Below are 15,081 nucleotides of genomic sequence, written 5' to 3' on the forward strand. Positions count from 1 at the left end.
CCAGAATTAAAATGAGCAAGGTCTTATTATGTCTAGGCAATTCAGATCCAGTTTTCTAGCTCAAAAAAGCAATTTCCTTAATTAGACCCATTTACTCAACCAATATTTCTGATGGAGTACTCTGGAGGGAATTGCCACCTCACTACACTCCCAAAACATATGTTTTTTCAGCTACCTCTTTCTTCCCCATTACACCCCTACATTTGCCATCTACCTGAAGAAAAATTCTTTGGAGTCTTCTTGGGGTATAAAAATACCTATGCAAATACATCCAAGAAAAAATTGGGAGCCATACATATGTCCTCCCATTGTTTCCTTGTGAATTGCATAACCAATCTGTCTTCACAATGTTTTCTAACCTCTCTGACTGATAGCTATACTTACTGTGCAATATTTTATATACCCTACTAATTATCCCTTTTTTAACAGCAGCTTCTGCTCAAGATTCAATTAAAAACTCTGCCAGAGTAGACCTTTCACTTACAATTCTCCAATCTCTTTCTCTTTGCCTATACTAAGATATCAATCCCTGATACGGAAGACAGTCTCTAGCCTGCAGTCTAAACGTCTTCTTGGCCTCTTCCCAATCTATTATCTTTCCATCTTAAGTTATTTGCTCCCAGTACCTTGGTTCCTTTGCCAGTTTTCTCTAGTAAATTCCAGCCTCCTCTTGCCTATACTCTGTACTCCTAAATGCAGTCATCCCTAACAGCAAAATCCCCTTTCTCCAGTCTCGTGTTGGTTTAGTTTTCAGAACACTTTCTGCTACTTTATGAATATAACATTCTGTATGCCTGTTGTTATTCACCGTAAGGATCTGCATCCAAAATCCCATTCTCTCCTTACTGCTTGAAATTCCCGTGTTTCATCATCATACCTTTCCATTTTGAATTATAGCTTTCTACTTGTGTTATGTAAATGAGTCTTAACTGTATAGCTTATAGGTCTAAAATATCCATTCAAATCAGGTAATCCTAAATCACCTTGTTGTAAGAATAACCTTATCCCACTTGACCCTTGCCCTCTACCCCTCCCAGATAAATTCCTTCAACTCTTTAAGTATTGTCCACAAATTTTCCTCTGGTTGACAAAAATATGCTTGACTTCTATAAAAAACAGGGACTAAAAACGTTTTCACTGTTTGTATCTTGCTATCCATATTCATAAACAAGTGTTTCCAGATTCTCACCTTTTGTATTATCTTTTGTTTTAATCTCTTCCCCCATATCATTAGCTGCTATAACAGAATCCTTTTTAATCCATACTCCTAACTATTTCATTTTATCATGTCCCCATAAACATGAGTATTGCTGGACCAATTAATGTGTGGTTACATAGGTTATAGCTATAACTTTTGTTTTATCTTCATTAATTTTATATTCTGAAAAGTCTCAAAACTGTCTCAAGATGCTTCATAGCACTGAGATTTCTGAAATGAAATTATAATTCAAGAATATAGCTTAAGTATAACTAAGCAGCATAACTCAATTTCTTTGCTCAAAAATTAGGGACAGAGATAAAAAGTAATAGGATAGGAGACAGAGACCCAAAATCAGGGACATTTTTTACTGTTAAGCTAGTTCATTTAAATGTTAACAAAACAACAGGTTTTGCATCAGCATGCATTTTATTACAAAATAATTATGAAACCATAATGTCTGGCTTTATTAAATGTAATCCTCAGTGATTAACCACAAAATCAAATACTTCAGGTGGGAAAGGGCAAAAATATGGAGGAAAATTAGGGATAATTAAGAGCCTTCCCAAGGAGATTACTATGGTAAACACCATTCTGAATTACAATAACCCAGGTGACTCACCTTGAACAGTTAAGATGGCCTTTGAAGATGTTGTGCCAATATTATTTTCAGCTCTGCAGATATATTCACCACTGTCACTTTTATCAACTTTGCTGAAATCTAGTCTCGCAATGTTATCTTTGAATAGCATTTTATAGCTGGGTGTTGCTCTCAGTTTTGTGTCTCCTTTATACCAGGATATTTTTATTTCAGGAGTTCCAGCAACCTGACATTGTAAAGACACAGAATCTCCAACCGTTATCTCCATTGGAACCAATGGTTCAATAAAGTAAGGAGGTTCTAGAAAATAAAATAACTTACATTACAAAGATATATACAATGTAAAAACAATGAAAAGTAAGAGTGTGATATAATCCTATAAACAAACCTAAGATTGTTAACACTGCTTGGGTAAAATCTCTTCCTGCCTCATTTTCAATTAGACAAGCATATTCTCCACCATCATCTTTTGTGCTGCTAGGGATCTCTAATATGCAAGATTTCTCAGTTGTAGTTAGGATATACTTTTCAGATGGTGTTATTTCAGCATTGTCCTTTGTCCATACCACAGTAATGTGTGGAGTCCCAGAATAAGTGCATTCCAGAATGATGGGCTTCCTGATTTCAAAACTAGAGTCTTTCAGTTTTTTCTGGAATACTGCAGGTTCTGATAATAGAAGAAAAACACATTAGGCATAATGCAGGAGTATGCATACACATATACATAAACACACACACACACGCGCGCACACACACACACACACACACACACACACACACACACACACACACACACACACACACACACACACCACGTGCTTCAATACAGACAACTCAATAAAATTATTCTTAATATATTACAAAGCTCTCTTTAAATGTGGGATCAGGACATACATACCTTTCACAAACAAATTTGCTGTACAAGAATCTTTTCCAGCATCATTGGAAACCTCACAGGTATAATCTTCACTAGAGGATGGATTTACATTAAAGAGATTCAGAGTTGCTGTTGAATCCTCCAAGCTCATTTTACACTTTGCAGAAGGGTATAATTCACTGCTGCCTTTAAACCATTTAACCTTAAGTGGAGCAGATCCTCTTAGGACACTTACAAAAGAAATGTCAGTGCCAGGCAAAGCTTGCAAAGGTTCAGGTTTGTGCACAAAAGATGGTGGTTCTAAAGAAACATAAAACAAATGTTAGTGTGCTATGACCTTTTTCATGCTTTAAATAGAAACATTTATGTCAAACTTCCAGCAATATTTTGTTGTAGATTTTTTCTACTCTTGCTTACTTTTATCATCAGTGTCAAGTCACAGAAACATGCTAAAGTGCAAATAGAATAAGGAAGTAAATTTTGTTGTGTACTCTGCTTAAGTGACCAAACGTGGTAGGGGCAACATACTATTTCTAATAGCCTCTGACATCTGTTACAGTTGCAGATGATTTCATTTGGGAAATCATTTCAAGATCTGAAGAATGTCTTGCTACTGTGGGTTGGATTATGCTAAAATGGTTGCAGTTGCAGCTCATCTCCTCCAAGGAGCATATTGCAGATTATTTCTATTAAAAATTCGGAGCCACTGGTGCAGGACTGCAAAAACTCAAAACTGGAATGTATGCAAGTACTAGAATGATATACTGTCAGAAGCACAGTTTTTCATCAAAGGATTTCTCACTGGTTTGTGATAGACTGATGTAAAGTCATCAACTCCCCAAACATGTCAGTAATGTAAACTGCAAGGCCGCAGAAACCTGGGGGAAAGTATGTGATTTCAGTATTAGTATATACAATGTTGTTGGGGTGTAGGGGTGCCAGTGGGCTTGCCCCACTGCTAAAGTATGTTTTGTAAGTTTTATTTTGTTTTCTAACTAGCATGATATGTAATAATTTTGTGTCAGGCTATTATGAATTGAATACATATGAGTCAATGTACAGCTATGGACCCTGAAATGTTATCAGTCAATTTCAGGCAATAAGAAGATGATATTTTAACATACATGGATCAGAAACTGGTGAGCTGCAGAAATACACATTCTGATGGCAGGTAAGTTTGGTCTTTATTAATAAACAAAAGTTTCTACATATCTGCTAATTGTGCAAGTGCATTCTGTGAATAGGCTGAAATATGGTTCCTCTAGTAATGATCTCTAAATGGCTACAGATGCTTGCTGACATTCTGGATATTAGTGTTAAAATATGCAGATCAGTTAGTCAGACAATTTTACTACTGTTAAGAAATTTTCAAGATAACCTTATTTATCAAAAATCCTGCATCATTTTTAAGTTACCAATACCAAGCTTACTGTCCTAATGTAATGTTTGTCTTCTGCCCAAGATATGGATGGTTAATAAGCAGCCACTATTTATGGCTCAAGAGGAAAAAGTCCATCTTGACAAATACGTCAGTTTACACTTTTAAGATTTGGTTTATTTGAATGAATATATATGCTTTAACATGCTTTACTGTGAGCAGTTACCAAGCTAATTGCTGTAGTTCAAGGTTTGAGTACATCATCCTCTATTTGACTACTGTGTAACCCACAGCAAGTCAGTTAACCACAAGATGCTCATGCATCACCCCTGAAAATAAAATCTACATAAAAAAGATGCAGCATAGGACCTCATTCTACTTGTTAAGTGCCAGTCTATTACGACCTTTAACAGTATCTGGCTTTGTGGTGTACAGGGATAAAACCCAAACTGTGGCCCAGGTGACCCCAGTTAGAATACAACCTTGAGTGTTGAAAGATCAGGGGAGGAGGGCATAAATATGCAGCTAACACTAGTTTGCCTATTCTGGGGAAGGAAATGGATTTGGCTAGCTGATTGCCATTATGCAAATAAAGGTCTACATGTCACCAAAGGCCAGGACAGAGAATATGAGCTTGTCAATCCCAAGCCAGTGACATTTTCCTCATTAGCATGGGAATACAGGCATGCACATGCATGGAGAGAACATAGGGTATCCTACAGTGACGTGCGTGAGCAACCTGGGTAAGGTTATGACCTTAAAAGAAATGCCCTGATTTCATGGATGCTGGTGAGGGCACAAAGCGTCTTTGTAGTTACCTAGATGATGAATCCTCTGGTTGGCTCTCACATTCATGTTTGAGGTACCAATTACAGTGTGTGTGTGTGTATATATATATATATATATATATATATATATATATATATATATATATCTATATACACACATATATATATATATATATATATATATATATATATATACACATACACACACACACACATATATATATATATATATATATATATATATATATATATACATATATATATATATATATATATATATAAATATATACATATAAATATATATATGTATATATACATATATATATACATATATATATATATATATTTATATATGCACTAGTGAAATTATCCCACTTAACACTATGCAATCAAATGCATTCATTTATTCCAGAGCTTCACTGCACTTGGTTACTGTAACATGCAACACAAACATTTTTATGGCACTCTACTGTTTCTGCCTTATACCAAAGTCATGTCTTAAAAAGATATGTGGTGGGTCGATTCATTTAGCCAGTTATCAGGCTGTGAATAAATAAAATTTAATTGCCTATATCCACAAGCAGCAGCATCCAACCCAGTTCTCTTAACAACAGACTTACTCCCAGCATATGTATTCTACATTTATGTCACTATTTTTGATCATATTAACTCTTCTGGAAGGCTATACCAGTCATCCACCACCCTGTCTTATTAGTAATGCTTCCTTCATATCACCTTGGAACCATATGACACTCAAACTACACTCTCTTGTTTACAAATGTCTCTTTTTTTAAAATATGGTACCAGCATAGCCTTTACGGTTTTTCAAGATGCAACCGAAAGTTTTATAATGAACCCCAATATACTTTTCATGAAGATCATCTTAAGCTGTTCTTTTTTTCTCTTTTTATACAACTTTTGAAGCATACAATGAATTATTTATGTTGCCTCTTCTTCAAAATGAGGACAGTACAGTACTCTAAATGTGTTCTTACTGAATCTCTATAAAGAGGAATAATAATTTATTTTCTGTACCAGTGGTGCTTTTTCCTGTGCATCCTATCATTCCACCAGCCTGTTTTACTGTGTTTTCACATTTAAAACTTCTGATACTACTATCCTGAGTTTCCTTCCTCTTTTGTTCTTGTTACAGCATTTCCATAAATTAAGTATACACTTCCTAAATATTTGTTGTTCAAGCACACTATATACCACCTTATTTTACATAATTATTCTAATATTGTGAACATTCTCATTCATCATTCTTTTTTATTATCCCTGTTGCATAATTTTATGTCATCAGCTAAAAGATGATCATTTCCTTCTAAGCATTCTGTAATATCTCTTATAAACATGGAAAAGGGCCAGTCCTAAAAATGGCCTTCATATTGTTTTAGTATCCTATTGCCTAGTATATCTTTTATCTTTATCTATTTATCTATTCCACCACATTAGGAGTCAGACCAAGTGCATCTGATTTCTGCAGTAAAATCTTTATGCAAACTGAGTCAATTACCTTTGCTAAGGTCTAAGAAGGCAACAAAACTCATTCCTTTATGATCTAATGTACTAATAATCCAGTTAAGGAATTCTTGTTAGAATTATTATGACTAAAGTTCCTGGTGCAAACCCATAGTGTATTAGATCCTTGCACCACAGGCTCCCAAATATTCCAGAATTACTATCTTCATCAGTGATTCTCCAATGTTTTCTACAAATAAGAATTTCTAGCCTTTGTCTTGTCACAACTCTTTTACATGGGAATCATATGTGCACTGATTCAGTGATCAGAAATCTGACAATCTCGTAATGATTGGTTAACTTCTGGTGTGAATCCCATCATCCCCTATTAATTTGTGTACCATTTTCCCTCTTTAGAAGGATCAGCATCAATCTGCTTATCCTGGTCTCTCATACTGGTAGTTTTGGTAATTCTCTCTAATTTTTTCAAGAATAATTATCAAACTTATAAAGTCTGGTGACTTTTCAATTTTACAATTTTATTCTGCATATCCTATCATTTTAATGAGATATATTATACCCCTCTTTGACTTTCTTTGCTCCCTCATGTATTTGTAATAGGGTATTAATAGTAAGTATATACTAAATTGTTTGCTTATAGTTACTATTATTTTATTTTACCTAACTTGTATATGTTTTTCAACTTACTTTGCTTGTTTACTCTATAATTTTGTTTAGACTCCAGATGTGACTGTGTATGGAGCTTTTCTCCCCAGGCCTCTGCTGAAAAAGGGCCTCTGCCCAGTCTTACTTAGCCCGGTTAACAAATATCAAATAAATCAATAAAATATTATTGCGCCTATTGATGAAAATATCACTTCCTTTATCTTGGCCTTCACTTTTCTAACTACCTTACCTATTTTCTTCAGTGTAATTGTTATTGTCCCCAGTCTTCTTCCTTCTTCATCAATTATTTACATTTCCTAAATGTAAATTTTCCTGAACCTTGTTTGAGTTCTACAGTGTTTTCGATTCTTAAAGATGTGCACATTAACTTTACATAAAAGTATGCTGCAGTTATAATGGCACTTCTAATTTATGTTCACTCTTCTTCTATATTAGTTACAGTCTTTAAATCACTGCTTCATTATGTTAAATCTGCCTTTATTAAGTCCAGAACCTGCAGCTTTGACTGACAAAGTTCTATATTTAAGCTGATAAACTACACTGCTTAGTTACCATTTGTTTCCAAATGACTTTCCTTTTCAAATTCTAGGATCATTCATCCCTTCCAATGTGCTAAAGCAAGCAAAGATTACAAACTGCTCTACCTGAAATGGGCACCATTACTGATTTATAAGTTTTAAAAATTCTCCTACTCTTGGTATAGCTGCAGAAGTACAATATGTAGAGAAGTTTCTTGCAAAGTAAAATTCAGTGTTTCTTTCCCTGCCCTTTTCATTCTCCACTGGGATGCACAGTATCCCCATTCCTGTTTTACTTTCATGTACTGACTCAATCTCTTAAACTGTAAAAACAGAGATATCAGTTTATAGTTTATCCAGGCTGCTCTTCACATAAACTAGGATTCCTGTATGTATACATCCTAGTCAGAGTTCTCTGTGTACCATGTTACAGTCACTGCTAAAATATTAAGGTTATTAATTATTAATATTACTATTCTTTTTTTACCAAAGCTATTAGGTCAGGTAATGTTTTGCTTACACTGAAAGAACGGGTACTTAGCATGTTCCATTTTTCTGCTCAGTTACTCCTTTTTGTCTCATCCTTGTGTATGCTGTTTTTCCCCATTAACACCATATCATTTATTATAGTTGTCTCCATACCCGGTGTCTGTGTTATTAATAGATTAGATGTAGGCTACATACAGTGTTTTAACCACAGTATTGACAAATGGATCAAAAAAATAAGTTAGGATAATCAAAATGCAGTGTCAACAACATTCATTCTCAGACTATACCACAATGAGCTTTTCCCAGCAAGTGAAAACAAGAGCTTCAGCTACATACTATTAGTTATTTTGGGTGTGCCCATTCAAAATGAACTTGTACTACATAGTACAAAGACAGAGAGGCAGCTAAAATAATTAAAGTTATGCTGGGCACATTATTCTTTAATCACTGGTCTATCACTACTTCATACATGTATTAACTAATATCCCTTTAAATTTAATTTGCTTCAATCACAGATACATCTAAACTTCCAACTTCAAATATATAAATACTTCATAGTTCTTCGGGCTGCTCCTGAAGCTGGTTGTATACAATCCAGGGATGTTTGTCTTACCAGCTAATAAACAGGAGGAAGAGGCAATGGAAAAAAAAATCTTGAAAGAAAATGTACCTCTAGAGTGCTCGTTTAAAGTGAATGTATGAACGTGAAGAATAATATACCACTGATATTTCATGGTCATTTGTTGTAAAAGGCTGATACTTAAAGACAAGCAAGATTATGAAAATTAAATATTTCATGCACAGAAGGTAAGCTATAGCTGCTTTCAGAGTACTGACCTATTACAGTCAAGACAGCACTGCATTCGTCGGATCCAGCGACATTTGAAACTTTACAGCTGTAGCTTCCGGTATCTGATGTTTCCAAAGTAAAGACTTTTAGAGCACATGTTGGATCTGTGAATGTGATTTCACGCTTTTCATCACTGATAAGTTCTTCGCCATTATGAAGCCAAGTAACAGTCAATGGTGGTGATCCAGACACTTTTGCCTCTAACAGGACAGATGTACCCAGAATACCTTTTAAAGCCTTCAGTTTTCTTGTGAAAGATGGAGGAATTATTCGATCTGTTCAAGAAAAAAAAATAAAAGATTCAAAATGTACCCAAAGGTAAAAAGAAATGTGTCATATTAAGATTATAAAAATAAGAAGTTTGGAATGATCCAACACACCTGAAACATCAACAGATGCAGTGCAGCTGCTTTTGCCTACATTATTAGTGACTTCAAAAGTGTATTCACCACTGTCTTCTTTTTCTACCGACAAAATCTTTAGGGTGGCCACTTTGTTTACAAAACTCAGTTTATATTTCTTTCCAGAAGTCAAAGCTTTGCCTTCTTTAAACCATTTAACTGTTAGATCTGGTGTTCCAGTCACTGTGCATTCTAATGTTGCAGAATCGCCTGCAGTGACTTTGACGGGTCCTGATTTGTCAATAATTGTAGCTGGTTCTGTAATTAAAATGTATGCAATCAGATGTTAGATTCAAAACTTGGGGTATTAACAGAGAAGAACATTATACTGCAGTACAATAATTTTTAATAGAATGTAAACTAAGAATAGCAAGTCAATTACTGTTTCATATGTATGCTACCAACCTAGTACAGAAAGTGTGGCCATGCACTCCTGCATTCCTGCATCATTCTTGATTTGGCACACATATTTGCCCGTATTAGCTGGTTCCGCTTTTGCAAAGTGCAAGGTGGCAATATCTTGCATGTAAGATAGCTGAATGTTGTCACTTTCCCTGATGACCTCCTTTTCCTTTAGCCATGTTACAGTGATTGGTTGGGTGCCCTCTATAGTTGTTTGTAATTCAACTGGCTCTCCAGCAATGGCAGTAATTCCTTTTAGCTTTTTTACAAACCTTGGTGGTTCTAAAGAATTAAATATAAATCCATAATGAGGGCAGAAATAAAGCAGAGAATATAAGCAAAGAAACAAAATATCTATTAGAGTACTGATTATTCAGTTTTATAAAGTGCGTATGTGCTATGCATATACCAACCTTTGAGTTTTATGCTGCAAATGCAGCTGTCACCTCCGACATCATTTGCAGCTTTACACTGATATTCCCCAATATCAGAAGCTTCCACGTTAAGAATGCGCAGACTTACAAGGAAATTTTCACTTGCAACCTTGTACTTTTTGCTACTCCTAATTTGTCGTTTATCTTTATACCAGGTAACCTCAAAGGGGGGTGTACCAGAAAGTTCACATTCTAGGCTAACATCAACACCTTTTATTGCTTGCACTGGTTCAGGTACCTTGCTGAAAACAGGTGGCTCTATAAAAGAAACAGCAACAGCAATGAACAGTTTGGTTTAAAACAGAAAAAATATATTTAAAGATGAAGAATGATTAGTTAGACTTCTAACCTTTGACTGTAACAGTGGTACTGCAACTCTCACTTCCAGCTTCATTGTGTGCTTCACACGTATAATCTCCACTGTCTTCTCTACTGATGCCACTAATTTCTAGAGTTGCTACAGAATTAATAAATGACATTCTACATCTGTCACTTTCATGGATTTCATTTTCATTTTTTATCCAAACAATTTTGATCTCAGGTGATCCAGATATTTTGCATTCAAAGTGTGCTGTATCATTCTGTTTTATTATCATGGAAGGCTCTAGCTTCTTCACAAATTTCGGTGGTTCTAGGAAACCAAAGAAGAACAAAAAAAAGAGATCAAAACAAACATAAATGAAATAAGAATTTTCTTTCCGCAAAAAGGTAAACTAAGAGGAAAATTATAACAATGCTTCATAAAGGTGTCTAACAAATCTGTATAGAATTATAAAGTATTATAAAAGTTTAAATGAATGTCCAAAAGTGCAAATATTAAAACACCAAAATCAAAGTAAAAAGAATAATAACCTTTTACAACCAACAGTGCAGTACAGCTGATAGTGCCAACACTATTGGAAACTTGGCAGGTATATTCTCCTGTTTCTGAAACATCCACTGAATATAGATCTATAAAGCACGTTGATTCTTCCATTCCAATTAAGCACTTATCACCAGTCACAAGTTCTTTGTTATCCTTAAGCCACTTTATTGTAAATGGAGGTGTTCCTTTCAGTACACTCTTAAACTGGACAGTGGAACGAGGTAGAACCTTCTGTGATTCTGGTTTTAAAACGAAACTTGGAGGCTCTAAAATATTTGTGAGAAAAAGATTAATGAATTATAAACTGTAAACAGTATTTCAGGAAAGAATCAATGAAACTAGTTCAAAAGTGGAAAATGCAAAGCATGTGCTTGAAGCTTCTCCTATATTTTGCAAATTAACAGTGATATGAGAAAAATATAAGGATATAGCATAAGTAAATGTTAGCTAATTCAAGCTTATAAGATGCTTAAATAAATTACCAATCAAGATTTGTGCTGCCAAGTCATAAGATGCCAGAAAAGACATTGAGCTGAATGCTCTTATATTTCATTGCTATTTCATTTAAAGCCAACTAAAAAGCAAGAAGATGGATGCAGCCAAAGCAAACAGCACAGCAAAGAATTCCTCAAACCTCTGACTGTTAAGATGGCACTGCATTCATCAGTTCCTGCTACATTTGAGGCTCTACAAGTATAAGATCCGCCATCAGGCACTTCAAGTTGATTCACGTCCATGGAAACTGTATTATCCAGGTAAAGCAGTTTGTGTTTTGCACTATTCAGGACTTCTTTACCATCCTTAAACCATGTAACAGTAATGGGAAGAGAACCAGACACTTTGCACTCCAAATGAGCAACAGATCCTAAAACTTCATCAACTGCTGTAAGTTTTTTAGTAAATGACGGAGGAATCACTTGATCTGTTTAATAAAAATAGTAAATCATAACCAATTATTTACTCTGTCTTTGACAAAAAAGAGTATATGTAAATAAAGTAACTCATAAAGTAAAAATGTATAGTACAGACCTAGCACTGTCAAAACAGACGTACAGCGGGCACTTCCAAAATCATTGTGGACCTCAAAGGTATATTCTCCACTATCATCCTTTTCTACTGACTGAATTTTTAAGCTGGCAATATTTTTACTGAAACTTATTTTGCATCTTCTGCTGGGTACAAGCTCTCTGCCATCCTTAAACCATTTTACTTGAAGCTCTGGTGAGCCTCCCACAGTACATTCCAATGTCACTGGGTCCTTTTCTGTCACCTTCAGTGATTTAGATTTTTCTATGATTTCAGCTGGTTCTACAGTAAACAGAGTGGATATTAGAAAACATTTCTGCATACACACACACACACACATACATAGTCATATATATATATATATATATATATATATATATATATATATATATATATATATACACATACACACAATATAACAATTTGTACAAAATTTAAAAGTAGATAATTTCCCACAAACCTTGAACTTTTAGTTTTGCAAAACATTTTTCAGTTCCTGCTTCATTCACTGCCTGGCAAGTATACAGCCCACTGTGAATAGTTTCAACTGCTGCAATTTTCAGAGTTGCAATATTGTTCTCAAAAGTTATTTTTACATTTTCATCTTCAGATACTTTTGAATCATCTTTCAACCATGTTACTGACAAAGGGCTTGATCCTGTCACACTGCACTGAAAAACAGCCGCACTTCCCAGAACTGCAGTAACAGTCTCAATCTTCTGTATAAATGATGGGGGTTCTGTTGTGGAATTAAATAATAAACAAAAATGGATTGAAATAATAATAAGAAATAAAACTATGTAAGCTATACTCTAATCAAAGACTATTCAGCTGTGCATTTATAATAACTAACCTTTTAAGCTGACTGTTGCATTGCAAGTGCAACTTCCCACGTCATTTTCTACCTTACACTGGTATTCACCAGCATCTGAGGTGTCACATTTAAGTATCTGGAGACTAATTATGAAGTCTTGAACAGTCATTTTATATTTTTTACTTGTTTGGATCTCCTTCTTATCCTTATACCAAGTAACATGAAATGGAGCAGTACCAGTAACTTCACAGTCTATGAGAGCATCATTTGCTTTAACCACATCAATAGAGTCCAGCTTCCTTTTAAATACAGGTGGTTCTACGAAATAAGAATAAAAGTTACTTATAAGTGTCAAAAATAAATATGTAAATCTGTGCTTAAAAAGTGAAGAAAAGATACAAAGGACTTCAAACTAACCTTTTACTTTAAGTTCAGTACTACAGCTGTCACTACCAGCATCATTGTGGACTTCACAAACATACAGTCCGCTGTCTTCAGTAGTAGCACCAAGGATCTCAAGAGTAACCAGATCATCTTTAAATGATATTCGGTGCTTATCACTGGCACTTATTTCATTACCATCCATATACCATGAAACTTTAAGTTCTGGAGTACCTGCAACTCTGCAGTCATACTGGGTGGAGTCCCCTGTTTTCAATAATACTAAAGGTTCTGGCTTCTTAACAAACTTAGCGGGTTCTAAAGAAAAAAACAAACAAAAAAATAAAATAAAATAAACTCAAGATATTTTGACTTTTTTTAGCTACAAGTTCCTTCATTTAAATAAAAAATAGCCCTTTTAGGAAAAGCTTGCAAATAACAGTGACCCCACCTTTTACAAAAAGAGATGTTTTACAGCTTTCTGTGCCAACATCATTGCTAATCTGACATGTGTAAGTTCCTGAATCAGCAGTGTCCACTGAAAAGATCTCTAGCAGACTGGATGTGTCATCCTTCCAGACAGAACAAGAGGCTCCAGATACAAGTTCCTTGCTGCCTTTAAACCACTTAACTGAGATGGGAGCAGTTCCATTCATAAAGACTTTAAACTGTACTCTGGACCCAGGTATAACGTCTTGCGGCAAAGGTTTCTCTACAAAGTATGGAGGCTCTAAAATTGTTAATGAAAAAGACTGCCATTATACATTAGAAACAAGCATAAGACCACTGCTCTTTTTTTTCAATCATACATATGCTAAGAAATATTATTAAGATCATGACAAAAACAGAAGTCAAACCTTTGACAGTTAAGGTTCCACTGCACTGATCGTGACCAGCTTTGTTAGTTACACTGCAGCAATATGTTCCACTGTCTGAAGTTTCAAGCTGACTGATTTCCAAGAGTGCAGTATTATGATGAAACGAAAACTTGTATTTTTCACTGGCCATTATTTCATGATCATCTTTGTACCACTGCACATCCATAGGAAGAGATCCTGAAACTGTACACTCTATACGAGTGAAGGATCCTTTAATGCTGTTCAAGTTCTTTAATTTCTTTGTGAAAGAAGGAGGTATTATAAGATCTATCAAAAAAGTGTAAAAATAAATTCTGTTAAGATGAAAGTCATGAAACAGAAATGCTTCATGAAGAAAACGAGCAATGGTTACAAAAATTCATAAAGTATAAAAAGCCACTTGTTACTAACCTAAAACTTGCACAACAGCTGTGCAACTGCTCTTTCCAACATCATTTTGAACTTCAAAAGTATATTCACCAGTGTGACCCTTTTCAGAAGAAAGTATCTTTAGAATGGCAACTGTATCAGTAGAACTGAGTCTATATTTAGCACCAGATATCAACTCCTTCCCATCTTTGAACCACTTGGTTTTAATATCAGGTGTTCCTTTAAACCTACACTCCAAGGTTACAGGGTCTCCTTCAGTTACATTTACTGATGGTGCTTTTTCTGTTATTGTTGCAGGTTCTGTTGAGGGATACAGAGAAATAAACATAATAAGGTATTTTAAAGTTTAATGTTCTATGTAGTGTTGCTGTACAGTGTTTAATAACACTCACTCTAAATTCTTATGAGATGCAATGATAAATTTCACACACACACACACACACACACGCATGCACGCACGCACGCACGCACACACACACACACACACACACACACACACACACACACACACACACACACACACACATATGTGGAGTGATTATATTAAGCTTTCTAGGTGATGATACTACGTTTCCAGTATAAAATTGTCCTACATTATTCAAAGGAGAAAAATACCAGCAGAAAAAAATGTCTCTGATCCGGTTCACGATGTGAAATAAGATAA

General features: G+C 34.9%; 1 protein-coding gene across 20 annotated transcripts in view; it reads right to left on the minus strand.

The window, feature by feature from the left end:
- Nucleotides 1-15,081, minus strand: part of LOC122805019 (titin-like) — a 759,244-nt gene that overhangs the window by 422,708 nt on the left and 321,455 nt on the right. For all 20 annotated transcript variants that reach the window (XM_044075290.1, XM_044075281.1, XM_044075295.1 and 17 more), the window contains 17 exons: nt 14,439-14,717; nt 14,028-14,315; nt 13,622-13,900; nt 13,207-13,488; nt 12,829-13,107; nt 12,436-12,714; nt 11,979-12,257; nt 11,584-11,871; nt 10,937-11,215; nt 10,434-10,715; nt 10,064-10,342; nt 9,654-9,932; nt 9,228-9,506; nt 8,835-9,122; nt 2,698-2,976; nt 2,188-2,466; nt 1,821-2,099 (listed from right to left, as the gene is read on the minus strand). In XM_044075290.1, coding sequence (XP_043931225.1) covers nt 1,821-2,099; nt 2,188-2,466; nt 2,698-2,976; nt 8,835-9,122; nt 9,228-9,506; nt 9,654-9,932; nt 10,064-10,342; nt 10,434-10,715; nt 10,937-11,215; nt 11,584-11,871; nt 11,979-12,257; nt 12,436-12,714; nt 12,829-13,107; nt 13,207-13,488; nt 13,622-13,900; nt 14,028-14,315; nt 14,439-14,717 — 4,776 coding nt within the window. The remainder of the gene's footprint in view (nt 1-1,820; nt 2,100-2,187; nt 2,467-2,697; nt 2,977-8,834; nt 9,123-9,227; nt 9,507-9,653; nt 9,933-10,063; nt 10,343-10,433; nt 10,716-10,936; nt 11,216-11,583; nt 11,872-11,978; nt 12,258-12,435; nt 12,715-12,828; nt 13,108-13,206; nt 13,489-13,621; nt 13,901-14,027; nt 14,316-14,438; nt 14,718-15,081) is intronic.

The sequence above is a fragment of the Protopterus annectens genome, chromosome 6.part0 (assembly GCF_019279795.1).
Source record: "Protopterus annectens isolate FY-2018-M chromosome 6.part0, PAN1.0, whole genome shotgun sequence".
NCBI classification, from domain to species: Eukaryota; Metazoa; Chordata; order Ceratodontiformes; family Protopteridae; genus Protopterus; species Protopterus annectens.